This window comes from Erpetoichthys calabaricus, chromosome 18 (assembly GCF_900747795.2).
Source record: "Erpetoichthys calabaricus chromosome 18, fErpCal1.3, whole genome shotgun sequence".
Taxonomy (NCBI): domain Eukaryota; kingdom Metazoa; phylum Chordata; class Cladistia; order Polypteriformes; family Polypteridae; genus Erpetoichthys; species Erpetoichthys calabaricus.
The window spans coordinates 6,053,730-6,075,230 of NC_041411.2; the positions used below are offsets into that span (position 1 = coordinate 6,053,730).

At 47.6% G+C, this 21,501-nt stretch overlaps 1 protein-coding gene across 1 annotated transcript in view; it reads right to left on the reverse strand.

Moving 5' to 3' along the window:
* The window catches only part of sh2b3 (SH2B adaptor protein 3), a 118,422-nt gene that overhangs the window by 65,308 nt on the left and 31,613 nt on the right, over positions 1 to 21,501 (reverse strand). Inside the window, exon 2 of the mRNA XM_028825280.2 lies at positions 18,753 to 19,670. Coding sequence (XP_028681113.1) covers positions 18,753 to 19,643 — 891 coding nt within the window. The 5' untranslated portion in view covers positions 19,644 to 19,670. The remainder of the gene's footprint in view (positions 1 to 18,752; positions 19,671 to 21,501) is intronic.

A 21,501-nucleotide genomic window follows, 5' to 3' on the forward strand; every position in this document is an offset into this window, starting at 1 on the left:
AATTAAAAATGACAACATCACCAGGACCTGATCATCTTTACCCTCGACTTCTCAAGGAGGTTCCCAAGTACGGATACAGGACACTGCAGGGCCAATGGTTTTCAACTGTCAACAAATGGGCGACGCTCACAACAAACACCATTTCACAGACCACATGGTGCGAGATCTCTGTAGACAAGCATCACCAGGACCAGACTACATTTACCCTCAAGGGCTTAAGGGGGTTAGCGAGTACAGATGTCAGCCCTTGACGCTTATTTTTAGGAAGTCACTGCGCACCGGGATAAGAACTGGGAAATGGCAAATATTTTATCCCCTTACATAAAATGGGGCGACCGGGGAGATCCAAGCCACTACATGCCAGTAGGCTTCACGTGCATCACAGGAAAATGAATGGAGGGACGTGCTGACGGAAATATTGGGCGACATGTGGCGAGAACAGTCAGCACGGGTTCAAAAGAGGGAGCAACAAAAGGACAGGATCAAAGTGGAGCAGGTGATGTCATTTATCAGGACTTTCAGGAAGCATCTGATGAGGTGCCACGTGAGAGCGTGGGCAGCAAACTTAAAGAAGTGGGAGGTCAGGGAGTAGGTGGGTGCAGAACTGGCTCAGACACAGGAGGCAGAGGGTGATGGTGCGAGGAACCTCATCAGAACTGGCTGATGCTAAGAGCGGCATCCAGTAGGGGGCAGTGCTGGGGCCGCTGCTATTTTTAATATATATGAACTAGCCAACCCGCGGAGTAGCAAACGCCGCATAATTATGTATTGATGGGTGAACACTTCCTGAAAGACACAATTGTCCAAATGGGGTGGGTTTGAGGATACGACTGTAGATGAATGAAAAGATGGAACTCTGGAGAGAGCAACATACAATTGTCCGTGACTGACAATTGGAGGACCGCCGTCGCACGCTCATTCAGCGATTCACATCCGCGACAAACATGATATTTCTTAGATGGTCCTGTCGCGTCCACCCTCGCACTCGAAGCATACACACTGCCTGGTCATGTGCCCGCTTGCAAGAGCAACTCACAGAGACCCACCCACCAACTCTAAGACCATGGGATACCCCTCGCAAACTGTTTTACACGCTGCATACAGCGATTCACATCTGCGACAAACATGCCTCTTCTTAGATGGTCCTAACGCGTCCACCCTCGTTCTCAAAGCATACACACTGCCTGGTCATGTGCCCGCTCGCAAGAGCAACTCACAGAGACCCGCCCACCAACTCTAAGACCATGGCGTGTAAAACAGTTTGCTATGGTGGACGCGGTCGTGTGTCATAACCGAAAAGAATAATGAAAAGTCAACGTGGCTCAGAGGTGCATGTGGAGTGTAGCAGAGACAAACGCGAATGACACCCTGTGTTGTGAGTTGCTGCGTCCGAGTTGGTGGGCGTGGCTCTGCGAGTTGTTGTATCCAATGGTCTTAGAGTTGGTGGGCGTGGCTCCGTCCTGCGCGCTCCATGGCTGTCTTGCTCGCTGGTGGCTGCTTAGTGAATAATAAATATATATATATATATATATATATATATATATATATATAAGGAATATAAGGAACAACCTGGTGAAGTTTGCAGATGATACCAAGATTGGTGGATTAGCAGATAATTTGGAATCCGTTATATCATCACAGAAGGACTTGGATAGCATACAGGCTTGGGCAGATTTGTGGGTGATGAAATTTAATGTCAGTAAATGTAAAGAATTACACATAGGAAGTGAAAATGTGAGGTTTGAATACACAATGGGGGGTCAGAAAACTGAGAGTACACCTCACGAGAAGGATTTAGGAGTCGTAGCGGACTCTAAGCTATCGACTTCCAGACATTGTTTTATGTGCCATTAAGACGACAAACAGAATGTCAGGTTATATAGTGCCTTGATGTATGGAGTACAAGTCATAGGAGGTTCTGCTCAGCTTTATAACGCACTGGTGAGGCCTCATCTGGAGTTCTGTGTACAGCTTTGGTCTCCAAAAGGACATAGCAGCACTAGAGAAGGTCCAGAGAAGAGCAACTAGGCTGAGTCCAGGGGATGAATTAGGAGGGAAGATCAAAAGAGCCGAGTCTTACAAGGAGACCTGACTGACGTGTGTAAAATGAGGAGTGGAGTCAGTCCAGTGACTTTAAAATGAGTTCATCACAAACACGGAGACACAGTTGGAAACTTGTCGAGGGTAAAATTCACACCAACATTCGGGAGTTTTTTCTTCACACAGGGAGACCACAGCCACCTGGAATAAGCGACCAAGTAGTGTGGTGGACAGAAAAAACTTTAGGGACTTTCAAAACTCGACTTGATGTTATTTTGGAGGAATTCAGTGGAGAGGTTTGTTGGTCTAAACAGCCTGCTCTCGTCCAGCTTGTTCTCACGTCCATGGCTCTGAGGGCAGGGATCTGCACTGGCACTCGGAAGGTTGCCAGTTCGAACCCCGTAAATGCCAATAGGGACTCTGCTTTGTTGGGCCCTTAATCTGCAATTGCTGAGCGCTTTGAGTAGTGAGAAAAGCGCAATATAAATGTAAAGAATTCTTCTTCTTCTTCTTCACACTGACTGGCCAGTTAGTTGGACTGCATGTCACCTGCTTGGGGCGTCTCACTGCAGATAAACGGCATGGAATTCTCCCCAAGCAAACAGAAGATTCTTATTGTCAAGAGGGCGGCGTGATGGGAGGCCGCAGTAACATCAAGATCTTATCCGTTATTTGTGTTGGAACCACTCAGGCACCGAGACCGAGGTACGAAAACTGGTGTTGGTCCAACACTACGGGACGTCCGGCACACATCCAATCATAGAGCACGGGTCACCTGCACCACTTTGTCCCGTGCCCACGTGCTGCTTGCGAGTTTTTCCCCCCCCAATAGGCTTATAATCGTGACGTCTTAATATATGAAAAAGAGATTGACCATAAAGGGAACGTGGGTTCAACGGTGGGCCACTCTGATGGCTACTTGAATGCGTCGGCCATTCCCACGCAGAGGCAGTGCGTAAAAACGCCGGCTTCCACCCTTGAGAAATCATTTCCTGCACGCCGGACACGCTCAGCTCAACTCCTATGTTATCACAAACCCCTCCCGGAAAGGACAGCTGCATCTCTCACAACCAGTGGGGGTATTCTGGGTGGGCACAAACAAAACAAAAATGAAAAGTATAAATACAGAAATGAAAATGTCTTTGAAAGCAAACCACAAGAAGGAAAAAAAAAAAGCACATTTATCTTCTTCCTACAAGACGTACTTGGAAGTAAAGACTTCCTCGCTATGAAGACTTTCTCACGCACCAGTTATCAGCAAGCCGGCAGCTTCCTCATTCTGGGAACTGACGCGGGTATTTTAGAGTGAAGGCTCTGTTCAGCTACAGATTTCAAAATGTCTGATTTTTCAATATAGGGCAAAAAAAAAAAAAAAAACGAAAACCACCCCCCCACAAACTCACATACAAATATGCTGAGCTACGCATTCTGGTGGGCCGGCGAGGAGGAAGAGGAGGAGGGAAGCCCAAAGTGATTCAGACAAAGCCTCCCCAGGAACTACAAAAGCAAAGCACAGCAGCAGCTCCACCCGGCTCTTGGAAACGATGACAGCCATAGGTGTGCCACCTGACGGGCAGGCGGGCGGACCACCCCCCCCACAACCCCCAAACCACCCGGTGTCAGCTCACCAAACTTTCAGAGAAATGACGTTTTAGACTCCCAGACGCCAAACCGGCCCTTCCGATTTTCATTCAGGATGGATCCCCGAAGGTTAGCCGGACACCTCGGGGGGCACACCATATATACCCATCTCTCTTAATTTCCCTATTTAAATTTAAATATGAACATTTTTAGTGAGATATATCTATTTATTACATTTTTTGGTTTTGTACTTCATACAGTTTCTCATATTAGGTTCGTTTTCGCATTCCCCTTGGGGTCAGGGCACAGGGTCCGCCATTGTACAGCGAGCGCCCCCTGGAGCAACGGCAGATTAAGGGGCTTCCTCAAGGGCCCGGCACAGCAGGATTGACGGAGGATTTGAACCTGGCAACCTTCCGGAGCCCCCCCCACCCGCCACTCCACCCTCCGCCGTTTTTATTAAAACCCTTCGGCATTTGTAACCAATTTTATAAAAAGATATTTTTTTTTTTTTTAGAAAATACAAGGTTCAGTTTTAAATGATGATTTTAAATTGAAGTATAAAACTTGAAACAGACCCTTTTAGATTTATATATGAAAAAAAAAAATTATTAAAAAAAGTAAGTTAGCAGGGATAAGATTTGTTTATTCAAAATTATACCGGGGGGGGGGGGGCAATAGAAATATGGGGGCATGCAGGTTCACCAAAAAAAAAGTGTCGTTACAGGAGTGTGCCAGTGCCAGTGCCATTGTCCTCTTGGGGACTTTATTCCTCCTCTCCTCTACCCCAACCACCCCCCCCCCCACCTCCATATTACCCAAGATGCAATGGTAAATGGCCCCATTGAGTAAGGGAGGCTAGTGAGGAATGAAGGAGGAGCATTTCTGTTTGCTCAAGGTAGAAGCGTGCAGCCAGTGGGACCTGTGGACTCAACCTGAAGGGGGGGGGGGGGCAGCTGTGGATTCGGCTGCTGGGGGGTACATGCTGGGAATCGGATCGGCCTGCTGCAGGATCACGTGCGCATGAGGAAAAGCAGCCATGACCCGTAACGAGAATTTGAGGAGGAGGATGATGATGATGATATACTTTATTAGTCTCCAAGGGGAAGTTGTCTTTTCACATGACCTTTTGGGGGATCAGATGGGCCTTAGTACAAAAAATTTTTTTAAATAAATAAATTAAATCAAATCCAGATTAAAAAATAGACCCCAGTAATTAGACATGTCAAGCACATCAACTACATAAAGGGGTTGTGGTAATGGTGACACCAGTAAGCTTTCCATTAGCCAAGTGGAATAATCTACTACTATATAATAAAACACTACTCTGTGTGTGTGTGTGTGTGTGTGTGTGTGTGTGTGTGTGTGTGTGTGTGTGTGTGTCTCAGGTCTCTAGGAGCAATCTGATTGGTCAGTTTCACTTTGTTTGAGCAGTCAAGCACATCAATTACATAAAGGAGTTATGAGAATGGCAACACCAGTAAGCTTGGCATTCTGATGTGACGTGGCACATGGCATATTTATCTATTACCTCATAATAAAAATCTACTGTGTGTGTGTAGGCGGTCTCTACGAGCAATATGATTGGTCAGTTTCACTTTGTGGGACCAGTCCAACACGATCGCCGGGCAGCAGACACTGACACACACATTATAGGATGCCTAAGAGACGTGGAGGAGGAACCCTGAGAGTCGCCTTCAAAACACAGCAAGTGTTCGCGAGAATACAAATAAAGTCTTCACAGAGGGTAATTGGGGGAGGGGGGCTGCCAGTGTGGGTGGTCAAACAGGAGAGGGGCAACACACCGAGAGAGTCTGAGCAGCAGGCCTTACGGAAGGCGATCAGGAGAGGCTGAGACATACAAAGATACGGGAGAAAGAAAGAAAAACTTCAATTAGGCGGTCCGGGAGGAGAGGAAAAACAATCACCCCAGTTGGCAGGATAGAGGGGTTCCAAGGAAGAAAGACCACCGAGTCTGCTCTGGACATCAATGTGTCACCCACCATTAACAGGACCCTCCCATCAAATACCCAGGATCGCAGTTGGTCAGAGGGTAGCAGCACATGGCATCACCACTGAGTAATGCCAGCCATACAGTCACTGCCGGTGCCAGTGCAACTGCACCCACTGCATTCTAAACACTTGCCCATACTGTACTGTCAGGTGCCCACAGGATGTGGCAGCTGGCATGGATTATCTAATTATTGACATTTATAGAGGGCTTTCTATAGTTGAGGGGGTTGCACTTCGACCACCACGTGGCCACTCTTGTGCCAGGTCGCTCTCCACACATTTGCTTTTTGGTGAGGGTGAAGGGATGAGAGAGAACGGGGATGTATTGGGGTTAGAATAACCAGATCATGGTGGTCAATTTAGCACTCCCCACTCTGTTCAAATGAAACCCTGGCATCTTTTAGGAGCACGGGTTAAGATCTCACCCGAAGGAGGACCCCAGTGTTTACAGCACATTGCATTGGGGGGGGAGGTACTGGGGTCCCCACATGGACCATCTCGCCAACACGTCTTCCAGCAGTAACAGGTTATGATTACACAGCGTAGGCTCTGGCCTCCCACGGTCCCAAACTGAATGTTATATTAAAGACTCTGCTGTGCCCTGCAGCGGCTGCGGAGTATCCCACTGTGCCCGCTGCATGCGCCAAATACTTATTTATTCCGGTACAATTTCTCCCAATGTTTGGTTTCCCTTTAATGCCAAAGGAAGCTAAATGAGTGGTCCCTGGTTTAACATCCGACAAAAAGAAAAAAAAATGTTTGGATTGAAAAGAATGCAATAAACACAAACCAAGTCGAGTCTGCGGATATTCCAACCCAGCTGGTAGGACTTTCCGAGAGCGGTACACAAACGTAAGCGGAAATGGCGAGAGGTTTACATTGGCTAGCTCTCACATGGTTAAACACGGGATTTATTCACAGTGCGAGGAATGCAGACGTCCAGACCGGCAAAAAAAAAAAAAAAAAAAAAAAAGTGGAAGCGTTCCTGGCAGGAGCGAGACCTCACCTGCCCGCGGGCCCATTCACGGGCATTCAACCATGCCGCAAAACACGCCCTGCATAGCCTATCGACAGATAAGCCTTCCTGCGGCGGGCTCACCAACACAAGCTTTTCATGTTGCTTCTTGTCCGTGTCTGTGCAGGCCGTCGCAAATGAGGGCTGGGGGGCGCACCAAGGCTGTTGACATCCATTTTCTACCGTTATCCGGTGTGGGTCGTGGGGTCAGTGGCCCAAACAAAGATGGACGGGCCCGGCCACCTCTTCCAGGGGGATACCGAGGTGCTCCCAGGCCAGGTAAGAGAGACGTCATCCCTCCAATGTGTCCTGGGTCTGCCGGACGCGTCAAACACCTCGTCCAGGAGGCAGGCATCCTATTCGGGACCACCTCACTTTGGCCTCCTTTCGAGGAGGAGGAGGAGGAGCACCAACTCTACTTTGATCTCCTCCCGATTTTCTTCACTCCTCTCCCCATCTCAAAAGGCAGACAACCCAGCAAGGGAAGCTCATGTCCACCACCAGTATCCACAATCGATTTGATCATGACGAGGGCAGGGACGCAGATCGACCGGTAAATGGACAGCATTGCATTCTGGCTCTGCTCGCTCTTCACCACAAAGGAACAGTACGACATCCGCATGACCGCGGACCCCGCTCCGAATCACCAGTCCATCTCCTGCTCCTTTCTGCCCTCCCTCGTAACTAAGATCACCAAAGATACTTAAAAACTCCTCTACTTGGTGGACTATCCTTTCCGGGTAGGGGATCAGGATACCCCCTTTTTCTGGTAGAGAACCACAAACCTCAGACATGGAGGTGCTGATCCTCATTCTGACCACAATCAGTTATGGCAGAGCGGTAGTGCATGCAAGTGTTCACTTAGTCCCGACAGCTGGACTGAGAACCCAAAAACAGAGGACAGGGGGCCCCGACTCCTCCCTACCCGTAGACGACATGTCCCCGTCTCTTGCGATCGATTCAGTTTGCAAGTGGCAGGGCTGAAGGAGGCACAAAGCCTTCAGAACGCAACCTAAAAAAACAAAAACACACAACTGTAACATAATGAGAGGCGACAGAGGAACAGAAACCCGAAACTGAAACTCCACAGATAAGAACTTTCGGTGCGCGTTGTCAACGTCTCTCGGTTCTTCTGAGATTTGTTTTCTTTTTTTTCGGCTTTGATTTTTTTGTTTTGTTTTGTTTTTTTAAACTCACAGCTGTGAAAATGAATTACGTGGACGGCTGGGATTTCTTGCGTTTTGTGTCATACTCGCCGCTTGCTGACAACAGACGTAGAATATCGGGAACGGTCAAAAGAAACACCTCAGAGAGACTCCCAAAGTCTTCTTGGCTCTTGGTGGACCAGGCCAGCATTCCGGTTGGCTATCTGCTCTCCCAAATCCCAGTTGCTGGCAATCGGCACCATTCAAAACCTCGGTGGGGAGAACTCTATGTGGCATAATGTGGGGTGACTGGAAGCTGGCACCAGCCCAGACTTTATCTGGATAGAATCTCTGCGTGTGTGTGTGTGTGTGTGTGTGTGTGCGTGTGTGAGCGTGCAAGAGTAGATGAACTCCATAAAACGTTCTTGGCAAGTCTAACAAGCAAGCAAAACCAGTCAAGCGTGTCACGGATGCGGACCCCCCCGGTGCACATGTCCCCCAACCCCCCCCCACCCCAAACACCCCTCATAGTGAACGAGCAGTTTACAAAATCATAATGAGACTTGGCCTCATCTCAGCTTCACCCTTAGCATGAAGCCTGGCGGTTAACCGGCGGTGGAAAGCAGTTTGTATCAATTAAAGGTGGCGGCTTCTTGTAATACAAACGAGGAGAAATCGGGCACAATTATCATCGTGGTTGGTGGCTGCCAGCAGCAAGCTTATGCCAGGTTTCCTTTTCATGACTCACAGGATTCGCGTAGAAATCAGGGAGCGGGTGGGACGTCAGCTTCAAGGCGGAGGTGTGTGGAGGGAGTAGGCCAAGGGCTTGGGCTTCTGCTGTTTGGGTCCGGTGCCTCCCGACTCACCGTTAAGAGAAACCCCCCACACGTAATGTACCGTTTGACTCGTCTCGATATCTAGCTTTGAAAGACAGGAAGCTTTTTGGGGTTAGACACGAAAAAAAAACACCTCCCTTTTTGCCCATCTTTGGACTCTATTTGGGGAGGAAATGATACCCCTTCAGATAAACGGTGAACCACTTTAGCAAAAATGATCCAAAGGCCACCCCGACTGGAGTAATACCGCATCCTCTGTGAAATTCCCTGCGAACTCCTCGTCTCCCCTCTCATCCCTCGCAATACACACCTCTACCCTCTTGAAGCCACGAGGTCCCGGTCCCGCTAAATCAGTATCCCCTTCGACGAAGCCCCAGTCACGTAGGAAGTTCCGATTGTGTTGAAGTAACGTCCTCAGAGAAGTTCCCTGCAGATTCCTCATCTCTCTCTGGGGTGCAACTTCCCTCTCGATAGCCATGAGGTCCCAAATGTGTCGAAGAGATAAGGGGAAGGCTTATTAATTCATAAATTTTTCTCTAGTAGGATTGACTACTGCAATGCGACGTTCACTGGATGTTCAAACAGTTCTCTATACAGCCTCCAGTTAATCCAAAATGCGGCTGCAAGAATTACTACAAGGACAAGAAAATACGAACACATAACCCCAGTCCTCAAGTCCTTACACTGGCTCCCGGTTAAGTTTAGGGCAGATTTCAAAATCCTCCTTTTCACATATAAAGCATTAAATGGCCGAGGTCCGGCTTATTTGTCTGAACTGATCATGACTTACAAACCTGAGCGCACATTAAGATCTCAAGATGCCGGTCTGCTTATGGTTCCAAGGATTAATAAAATAACAATGGGAGGTCAAGCTTTTAGTTGCAGGGCCCCTAAACTGTGGAGTGGTCTGCCTGCTACTATAAGAGATGCCCCTCAGGTTTCAGCTTTCAAAGACTCACGACTTCAGTTTAGCACACCCTGACTAGAGCTGCTGATTAACTGTACAGATTGCATCTCTGTTGTTAGTCATTAGCACTAAAACATAAGTAACATGATAGTTAGAATTGGACACTAACCCTCACCTATTCCGTTTCTCTTCTCGGTACTCAAGTGTGGCACTTGGTGCCATGGCCCACCTGTCAAGTTGTTTTGCCTGCCTAAGGATAAAGTCATCCCTGATTGAGGATCGCAGGAATCATGGGAAAGAGGGGTCCTTTCATCGGATTGGCTGGCCCAGAACTGTTTCAACCGTGGAATGGCCAAATGGGGGAGGCTGCTTGATGGATGAGGTCTCCAGGACCCTAAAAATATCCAAATCTTCTTACATGATATCATCTACTGTTAAATTCTGCTCCGTACTTCTAAAATTTTTATTTTTATACGGTATTGAGGATTTATTCTGTTCTATGTATTGTACTGTATTGTATTGACCCCCTTCTTTTTGACACCCACTGCACGCCCAACCTACCTAAGGGGTCTTTCTTTGAACTACCTTTCCTGAGGTTTCTTCCATTGTTTTCCTACTAGGGTTTTTTGGGAGTTTTTTCTTGTCTTCTTAGAGAGTCAAGGCTGGGGGGTCTGTCAAGAGGCAGGGCCTGTTAAAGCCCATTGCAGCACTTCTTGTGTGATTTTGGGCAACACAAAAATAAATTGTATTGTATTGTATAAGGCTCCCCCATGACGTCCCGATCACGTCAAAGCAAAAAAAAAAGGGGGGGGGGGTGTCCTCCATGAAGTGTGTAGTCTACAAAATGGCCGTTTCTCCACAACTGAAGTAGCGACTATCGATGGAAGAGGTAGCCCTGGGCTTGAGAGGAAAAATTAACATTTACTTATGGCACCCAAAAAAAATGCTGGTACTGTACCCTTATAAACTTTACATGTTTCCAGTATTGGTCCGCCTTAATCAGCGTTTCCCAAGCAGTCGATGGCGGGTAGTTGGCTCGCAAGTGAGTTGTGGTGAGCCAATCCACAACCCATGTGGTTGCCCATTGCTCCACGAGGTTGTCATTGTTGGTTCGCTGCACGATAGGCTTCCCCATTCCCAAGTGAAATCGTTTCACCAAGGGGAACCCCCCCCCCCATCAGACTCGTGTAAGCAATTGCTGTTAGTGGGTCATTGAGGAATTTAAAAAGGCAAAACAGGAGGACGGTACTATAAAAAGTTGAGAAATGCCAGTGTAAGGGAAGACGGTACGAGCCAAATGGAGTGGCGCCGATCGAAACAACCCTTAAGATAGGAGACCCTGTGAAATAATAATGATACCTCAGAAAGAGGCGTTAACCATGGCTGGTTTGGGCAACTTCTAGAACATTACCACCGTCTTGCAATCCCACGACCCTGGACCGTAGCTATAAAAATTATAAAATTAAATTAAATTAATTAATTAATTAAAATTATTGTTCTCCCCGTGTCTGCGTGGGTTTCCTCCGGGCGCTCCAGTTTCCTCCCACAGTCCAAAGACATGCAGGTTAGGTGGATTTGCGATTCTAAAAATTGGCCCTAGTGTGTGCGTGTGTTTGTGTGTGTCCTGCGGTGGGTTGGCACCCTGCCCGGGATTGGTTCCTGCCTTGTGCCCTGTGTTGGCTGGGATTGGCACCAGCAGACCCCCCTGACCCTGTGTTCAGATTCAGCGGGTTGGAAAATGGATGGATGGATGGATTAAAATTATACAAAGTTATTGTCTGTCTGTTATACCTGCATTGTTATCACTCTTTAATTTAATATTGTTCTTTATCAGTATGCTGCTGCTGGAGTATGTGAATTTCCCGTTGGGATTAATAAAGTATCTATCTATCTAATCCTGCCAACTACACTATCTATTTATCTATCTATCTAAAAATCACCTCAACTCGGGTTGGCCATATGGCTGTAAGTAATCGTGCTCTTCCGAACACTCCGCACGTCTTTACCTTGTTATGACACTTCTGCACCCTTCAAATGCAGAGGTCTTCACGAGGTAATGTTGCTGCCAAAAACGTAATGCTTCTCGAAGGAAGTTGCCAGATAATCTTTTCTCTGGGCACCAGTAGGCCCAATTTTATGGATCTGTTCATTCAACGCTTACCATGCCATGTCCTGAAAGGTGGCTTTCAGTGAAAGGCTCTCGGACAACCTTTTACCTTTCAGCCTTCCTCTCTTTCCACACCTTGGTATTCCATGACTGGGTGGAGGTGCGGATGGGATGGTAGTCCTGTCAGGTTGGGGTTTGGTGTTAAATCGGTTTCCTTCATTGACAGCGTTAAGCTTCTTTACCAACAAAGTGAGAAGTCAACACGGTACAACACCCTACTGCTACTTACCAATAAAATAAAATTATGTTCTGCTTCTCACTGATTTGTACTGTAGCTTACTCGGCAATAAAAAAAAAAAAAAAAAAAAAAAAAAGAAACGATCACAAATAAAACTCGAAATAAGCCTGAGGTATTTCTGGCTCGGCTCACTTCCCTTCTAGAATTTTGCTTTCGCTTTCATTCTGTGTGGCGTTGGTCTTGGATTTGTTCACATCTCTTCTTCTTCTTCTTCCTCTATTTTCCAGCTGCCCAGACTGCCTGACCACACACACACACACACACACTTCTCACCAAGAGGACTCTGGCGGAGTCCACATGCAAGAACGTCCACACTTGTGTGTGACTAACTGAACAAAACAGATTTGTTTCGGCGTAGGGATGCTCTTTTATTCCCGTCTGTCACGATTCATTCAGCTCGTACAGGAGCACGATTTCTTTATAACCGGGGTGGCCGCGTCACGCGGTTTCGTCTCAGCTTTCAGAAATGCTGATTATGTTTCCAGGCCTGCCGTCACATTTTTGTTCATCACGTTACAAACAAAAAAAGAGGCACAACTTGCTCAGTCGTCATCGGCCTGCTCCCTGCACACACCTCGCACGTATTCGTAACTTGTACATTAATCCTGTGAGTCGGAGCCTCTTGCCACAAGAACTGTGCTCAATTCCTCTTCGTTTGCGTTACAAGATACCTGATCTGTGTTCTTCTGGAAGCCTTCACTCCTAATTGACACAAATAGCTTTCCGATGTCGGTACGCCTGTCATTCCTAGGCCAGGCTCTCTCACTTGTAAACTGCTCGATCAATGCTACAAGTACCTGGGTGCCAACCTCAATACCAGGCCAGATAAACAATGCACGAAAGGGCAGAGCAGACTCCTTTAGTTAGGAGACTGTGTTCCTTTAATGTTGCTAGTGACATCGTTTGTACGCTCGATACTCTGTGATGGCCAGTATGGCGTTCCGGTCCAATAACATGTCAAGGGAGGCCCACCAAAACCACCAGCCGGTTAAGGCGGCACGCTGCATTATGGGACGCACTCAAGTCCTAGGAGGTGGTAGTGGAGGAAAGGATGACGACAAAAACTGCTGGTCATTATGGGCGTTGCTGCACACCCTCTTTCTGACACACTAACAGGCACGCACAAAACCGGGATATGGCGAGTAAACCGGTTAAGGAAGAAATCTGGATTACTAAGAACCTCCGTTTACATTCACAAGCAGCTCAACACCAATCCTTCAACCCTTCCAACATTGCGTGATTTCGCACAGTTACGTTCCACCATACCATCAATTCTCTTTCCCCATTCTTAATGTTCTTTGCCTTAGGACACGGGTTCCCAACCCCCCTGGGGGCAAATGTCACCTACTCTGGGGGTAAATTTGGTTAAAAAAATGTAAGTGACGAGGAACTCAATTAGTTCCCCAAGACAGCATGACACAAGTACGACAAGAATATCCACAATCGTAGGTTTAAAGCGAGAACGAGCATCACACGGGCTTACGTGTTCACATCGACTTGAGAGCGTTTGGTTCTGCTATGCCGTTACCTGCTCATCACTGGTTGGTTTTGAAACAGGTGAAATAGCATTATGATGTGTTGTTATTATTGGTATAGTTATTTGAACTTAAAAAACGTTAAAAAAACGGTATTGTCAAATGTCCCCCTTTGTTGATCGCGTTAATGTGGTAGAAGTATAAATGCAAATTACGGAACAAATGTACTTTGCAAAAGTTGCCACGGGATAAAAACATCACGAAAAAGGTCGGGAACTCCTGCCTTGGGATCTAACAGGTGAGGTGAAGGTATAAGTTTGCCATCTTTCAGGGGAATATAACAATTTTTTTTTAACTGATGATGACATTCGATGGCCTCGTGGTTGTGAAAGGACAGTCAAAGAAAGTGAAGCCTCGAGAACTTGGGGCTACAAAATGAACCGCCCAACTGCATGCTGGCATGATAAGATGGAGTGAGTGGTATGGGTGACCAAGCCTGCAATGAAAATGAAAGGCTACAAACCATGTGACCAAGGACAAGGGTGAAAGGGGTGTCCAGCAGGAGCCATCTTTCAGGGTGCTACCCTCCCACCTAGAAGCCCTCTTTTGTCGTATCTGTATGTTCTCTAATAATGTGTGTGTGTGTAACAGAAATACCCGTAGGTACTTATCAGTCGTACAGGAGAAGTTTGGTACTCTCCAAGTTGGAGTTCTTACTTCACAAACACAACAAATATGCATTTGCCAAGTAAAATTGTGTTCTAAAGTTAAACATTTTATATGAATTTTAAAAATACTTAACCAATCCTGCCATTTTATAGTGAAGTTTTATGGAAAACTCAAAAAACGGAAGCCTAAATACTAAACGAATATGTCCAATTCTTCAAGCCAAGTCGATTTTACACACACACAGTTAGATTGCTTATACATTTTTTTTTTTTTTTTTTTTTTAAATATTACAAGATTCAGCCGTTTCAAAAGAAGGCCAGCTGTGCACGGAGACTCTCCCTACAACCTTACCTTTCACCAAAAAGAGAGATAGGGGCGTAGTTTCTTATCAAAAGACTTTTTGAGCCACGTGGTCGCTTTTGTTTTTTCGATTTACTTCTGGGTTTATGTGGGAACTCGCACAATCGAACAGAAAACGTATCCTTACCAGGATACCAGGAATAAGCGATAAAACGATTCTTTCCAATTCCCTTTTTGTCATCACAAACGTGTCGAAAACTGTTGCCTATTCGTCATTACGTTTATTTGAATTTCATTCCCTACTGCCTCCACGTGCTCCGTAAGGCTTGTCGAACACTTGTGCATTGGGGGGGGGGGGGGGCGGGGGGGCAGTTTACAAGCTCAAATAGTGTTACTTATCAGCCAGACTGGGGTTTGGCATTCACAGGTGATTCTCTCTCCTCTCGTTACCCTGAAGTTCAGCCCAAGGCCATGCCTCTCAGGGACATCACTAACAAACCACGCATGAACATCACTTCCCGTACCCAGAATTCATCTTGCTGCCATGTCAGTTCCTGTCCCAGCCGCCCCAAATCCACCTCTTCCTCCTATCTACCATATTTATAGAACAGACTCATCCTGTAAAGACTCGATTATTTTATTTTGCAGATTTTTTGGTATATGGGGTGGCCATCCCCAAACCTTTTTCTTATCTACTGCCTTATTATTATATACTTATTTTTTTATTTTTAACCACAGGCTGCATTATAAAATGAAGGGACTATATAAACATATTTTTTTTAATTTATAGAAAACGATTAACTTTAGAACGCTATTCTGCATGCGTTGCAAACGCATACACACCACGTTTGTGAAGATGTAACTTCCAATATCCCAAAAAGCAAACCTGTCCCTGAAGACAACGCAAAGTAACACATTCAGTCATTTATTACTCCAACAAAGCAGAGTGCTAAGTGCAAACCCTGAACAGGATGCCACCATATCACGGCGCTTCCCTCACCAAGTTGACCCGCCTAAGCTGCGGGGCTATGGGATGCTTGACCACTCCGGAGGAACAGGGTGCAGTCTAACATGGAGGTAGGGATAACGGGCAAACAGGTCCGATAATTAGTCAATCGTCATGTGTGCGTGAGAAGGTAGAACCAATGAACGGTCATCCCGAAGTAGCAGCTACGAGGAAGAAGGGACGAACGTGGGGTTAGGGACTTCACCACCGTAACAGAGGCTGGTGTGTCTGGTGTCTCATACTCGCCGTATCTTGTAACCCTTCTTAACAGCACCGACTCTGTCAGACAACACGTTGCAGGACCCTTCTAGAAAGTCGTCACGCAGCTGCTAAACTTGACCTGCCCAGCTGACTTACCATTGTGTAAACGCACGTGGTCCAACGACAAGATCAGCCACTGCAGTCGTAAAGTCTTGAAGTTACAGCTTTAGGATATTCCCGCGATCAAAGACATGACATATAAATGTGCGGCCGAGTGCTGTTGTACCAGCGAGCCAGTAAAGGACCACAATGCACTCTGGGTAAGCCGAGCGTTGTAGGCAGGGAAGGCTTGGAGACTCCTATGTCCTTTTCAAGTTTATGGTCGCTTGAATGCATGTATTTATTTTGTACAGACTAGGGGGCAAAGTGTAGATAAGGAGAAGCCCACCAGGACAATAAGGTAACGTCAAACTAAAAGTCGCCTACTCCCCCATGATGAAGTCAATCACGGCAGACATCTGGCCAGGAGAAGCCGTTCTAGTGATGCCACTTGGCAGCACCACGCTCTCTGTGTTACATGATGCCCTGGTGCCATTCGCCATGACCTCCCCACCCCCAGCTGTGCAGTCCTTCCTTCAAATCAGGCTGGCACACTGCTCGAGAAGTTTGTTTTGCACCACACAGACAGCTGCCAACATCTGCTTGGCAGACTGCAGGCCCATTTCCATTTTTGGGCCAAGCAGAGCTTCGGCGTTGCTCCAGTCTGGCTCTGGACGTGCCAAGCGCTTCATGCGTGGTTTCTAGCTGCTTTCTGTCGCACCAGTCGTCTTTTCCCCGGTGCCAAGCCAGCGAGCGAGCGTTCCTCAACATTAAGCAGACACGTTGAAGCAATTCCCAACTTGGCACTGGATGCCATCACAAATGAGAAAAGGGGAACAGATGCTTCAGGAAAGATTTACCCTTGCAAGCCATCATGGAATCAAAAGACTTGTGTTAGGCATTTGAGAGTGTACGCTATATATATATTGTGACGGATGGCTGGGGGCCCATGCCTGGCCGGGACGCCCCTGCACCATGTATATCAGGGGGACAAAGGTGGCAAACCCAGTATCTCCCCCTGGACGCTATATGGCTGCCTCCCTGGGTTGACAGTGCTGCTTCGGACTCACCCAGGGCTTCATGGGGGTTGGAGTTCTGCGAAGACCTGTGGGGTTCCGCAGGTGCCGCCAGGGGGTGCTGCAGCAGGAGCTGCTGGCCCCTTTTGGGCACTGGTTTCGCCTGACCCAGAAGTGCAGCTAGATGCTGGCAATCAAGCACCTGGAGCACTGCCGGGTACCCAATAAAAGGAGCCAGCGACCACCACTCAGCGGGCAGAGTCGGGTGGAAGGAGTGGTGATGCAGGAGAAGAAAGTGCTTGGTGTGATTTAGTGTGCTTTGGGACTGTGTTGTGTCTGAGGGTAGGCGTAGCCCACAGACGAAGAAAAATAAATATTTGTTTTATTTTACACGTGCCTCCCGTGTCCAATCTCTGTCGGGTGCTATATAGCATCCTTCTTACAATATATATATATACACACACACACACACTAATATTTTATATATATATATATATATATATATATATATATATATATATATATATATATATATATATATATATATATATATATATATATATATATAAAAAATCCAAAGTCTAAAAATACAATTTTATGTGACGTTTTTTTGGCACTTTGTTGTCACGCTTTAAATCGGATTTATTGTAAAACCTACATATAAATGTTTGGCATCATTCTTTTCAGAATTTATCGAACTTTAATGTGATGTTGTTAGATTTTCAGATTCTTATTCCTTTTTAAATTAAAAAATATCAAGAACTCACGTCCCGCAAGACGAGACTTTGTGCCAAGAGATTTAACCAGGCCCGGGAAAGGAAATAAAAGACAAAGAGTAGGCCAGCTGCTGTACAGGCTTTTAAATGTTCGAAGCACCATGGAAGATGCAGATCATGTGATGCAGCAGCAGGCCAGAAGTTGATTGAGCAAAGAGGAGGTAAAAAAAAAAAAAACACGACACTGTTTCCCATTGTATCACCGTTTAAGAGAGGGTGTCGGAAGAGAGACCGTATCTCCTTGGGTTGCAATCAGCTAGTACTATAAACCTTCTTCTGTTACCTCTACAGACCAAACCTGTCTTACTTGTCCTTAAAGATGTCACTTCCGGTTACAGCGCCCAAAAGAACGTCACTTACGGTTACGACATCACAAAAAGGTCACTTCCGGTTCCCTCATACCACTTCTGGTCTTGCATTTAAAGCCACCATCTTAACCACTAATCATCAGTTCTTGTTTGGACTCCATCAAAGACACTGCTGTCTTATTCTCAAAGCCCATTGCAGCCAGGGATGATATATGGGGGGGCTGCCCCAAACCTTTTTAAGTGATCTTTCACAATATATCAATATCTATATATAATGAAAAAATATAAAAATATTAGAGCTCTAAAAGTCAAATTTTAACCTTAGGACTCACAACCCATAGGGGTTAGGATAAGGGTAAAGGTAAGGATTTGGAATACACAAAAATGTACATATATATATATATATATATATATATATATATATATAATTATATTATATAATTATTACTAACATTATGGCCCTAATACTGAATTTTAACATCAGGGCCCCTGCGTTAAGATCAGGGTGAGGGTGAGGGATACAGTAGGGTTTGGGACAACTGGCCTCTGATTTAACCAAATAGTGGAGCTGGTGACGGGTACCGAAGGAGGGAAAGAAACGAGGAGAAGTGGAACGGAGGGGAATGTTGGGCTTTAGGTGTTTGTGCCACGAATGACGTTTGAACCCGTAGCTCTGAAGACGTTCACAAAATTTAAAATCTGGTGTGTCGCTGAAGATGATAAAGCCCGCGACTCTGTGTCTTTCCAGTGGCTGAGCTCTCTCATTCCTCTCCCCAGTACTTGGGTATGAGCTACTAGATGTGATCGTGTTGGGGGGTTTACTGGCATGGGGGCAACACGAGCAGACCTGGAATCAGACAAAAATAAAACAACACCCGCAGCCACCATGGCCCACCAGGACCAGTGGGCACCTCCATCCAACCGCAAAGACAAATTGGTAGAGGACTTTTTGCCACTTACCTTGGGAGGGTCAAAAAGCTCCAGCTGGTAATCCTCACTTTCTGGCAAACAGGACTTTCTCAGGAGCAGCCTACAGCGATGCCAGTGAGACTGAGTATCCAAGGTGGCATCGTCCACCATCAGATAAGAAAGGTGTCCCTCCCTGCACACCTTGAGGCCGTCGTCCAACCGGGGAGAAGCCTGCGTGCATAACCTTGCGCTCAGTAGATTTAACAAGCTCTGTCGGCTGACCCTGGCAGTCTCTATCTGCTGCGGCGTTTCTCCGGCGCCAGCCTCCTTTGACTCCCTTTGCCCTACGGCGGCTGGGCACTCGGCAGATTTCTTCTTGAACATGTCCTTCATGCTCTGCCGGATGTTCTTAAACGAAAAGTGCGTGGTACTCGAGGTCGAGGAGGCAGACGAAGGGGACCGTTCGGGCAAAGAAAACGCAGGGTCAGAGAATTCCTCCGAGCTCCGGCTCTTGCGGAGCAGGCAGGGCGCCCGATTAGTGTCAAGAGAGGGGCATCTCAGCTCCCTTCGGTCCGGCTGCTCCTTGTGAACGGCGGGCGTCCCCGAGCCCACCAGACCTTGCGTGCCCTCCGAGAGACGTCTCTGCGCTTCCCGGTAGTCCCCAGCTCCAGAGACTGGCACCACCCTGCAGCGGGCCGCCATGGCCGGGCCCCCCTCCCCTACCTCATGGCGGAAATACTCCTGAAAGAGGTCCGTGAACTGCACAGAGAAGTTTTCGGCTGCCGGGACATCGTGCAGCGGGCGCTCTTTGGCAAAGATGCGGTACTGTTTGGCTAGCTCCTTGGCAGTGGCGATGGCGTGCACCTCGCAGAACTCCTTCCAGCCTCTGGGCTGGGTGGCATCGGTGGAGGCTGTCCCCTGTTGAACAGTGTTGCCATTCATTGCAGTAGGAAGCCGCGTTGTGAAGTGCTGGATGGGGCGAGAAGAAAGAGAAAGCAATTAGACACCCGCTGTATGCAAAAATAGTGAGGGGGGAAATCGTCCATCTTGTGGGGGGCATGGGGCAGCAGGAGTAGCGCCAGACCCAAACCAACCAAAAGCAGACACAGGCTAGTCGTTACAAGGCTGCCACTTTAATGATGACAAAGACAAGGCCAGGGTAGGCAGAAGGCCTCCAACGCTAAGACCCCTCTGCGCTTCCCGTAGTGACAGATTTCTACCGCTCAATTTCGACAAGAGTCAACATAGACTCTGGAGGAACTGGAGGATAAACACAGAAGACACCTGCCATTGGAGAATCTGCCCAGGACCCCCAACTCGAGTTAGAGGGCACCTGCTTACCAAAATGTAAATCGCTCTGCAAACCCCCCTCTTCTCTGCCCACCAGTTTCATTCCGTGCCGTTTCCCCAATCACCCCCTGCGACTGTGAGAGGCCGTCGCGATTGCCCAACTCTCAACACCCACCCTGTTCACATAGGAAGTGACATTCAAACCTCAACGGCATTGGGCTCAGAGGCGGAAACAGCTTGACCCCACTATGCCATCTCACCCTCACAGACCACCCCAGCCTTGTACCCCACCTGCAGGGAAGCCAGCCATGCCTGTCTACACACCGCACCCAAAGTCTCGGGCTGCCTGGCCCTTCTGCTGTTGCCCCCCGTGTTTGTATCAACAGTCTTGACTCGTCAGTTCTGGTTTCCCCACCCACCACACCATTCTTCACATTTGGGAACTCACGGAGGACCTTCACTGCTCTAATATTTCTGGGAACTCACAAGGGACCCTCAGCGCTTCTTCACAATTGGGAACTCACAGAGGACCCTCACTGCTCCAACATGACTGAGAACTCACAGGGGACCCTCACTGCTCCAACATGATCAGGAACTCACGAAGGACCCCTCACTGCTCTAACATGATTGGGAACTCACAGAGGACCCTCAGTGCTTTTCACATTTGGGAACTCACGAAGGACCCTCACTGCTCTAACATGACTTGAAACTCACAGGGGAACCTCACCGCTTCTTCACATTTGGCAACTCATGGAGGACCCTCACTGCTCTAACATGATCAGGAACTCACAGGGGACCCTCAGAGCTTCTTCAAAACTGGGAACTCACGGAGGACCCTCACTGCTCCAACAGTACTGAGAACTCACAGGGGACACTCACTGCTCTGACATGATCAGAAACTCACAGGGGACCCTCAGCGCTTCTTCACATTTGGGAACTCACGGAGGACCCTCACTGCTCTAATATGACTGGGAACTCACAGGGGACCCTCAGTGCTTCTTCACAATCGGGAACTCACGGAGAACCCTCACTGCTCCAACATGACTGGGAACTCACAGAGGATCCTCAGTGCTCTAACATGATCAGGAACTCACAGAGGACCCTCCGCGCTTCTTCACATTTGGGCACTCACGGAGGACCCTCACTGCTCTAATATGTCTGGGAACTCACAGGGGACCCTCAGCGCTTCTTCACAATTGGGAACTCACGGAGGACCCTTACTGCTCCAACATGACTGGGAACTTACAGGGGACCCTCACTGCTCTAACATGATCAGGAACTCACGGGGGACCCTCACTGCTCCAACATGACTGGGAACTCACAGGGGACCCTCACTACTCTAATATATCTGGGAACTCACGAAGGACCCTCACTGCTCTAACATGACTTGGAACTCACAGGGGACCCTCACCGCTTCTTCACAATCGGGAACTCATGGAGGACCCTCACTGCTCTAACATTATCAGGGAACAACACAGGGGACCCTCAGCGCTTCTTCAAAATTGGGAAC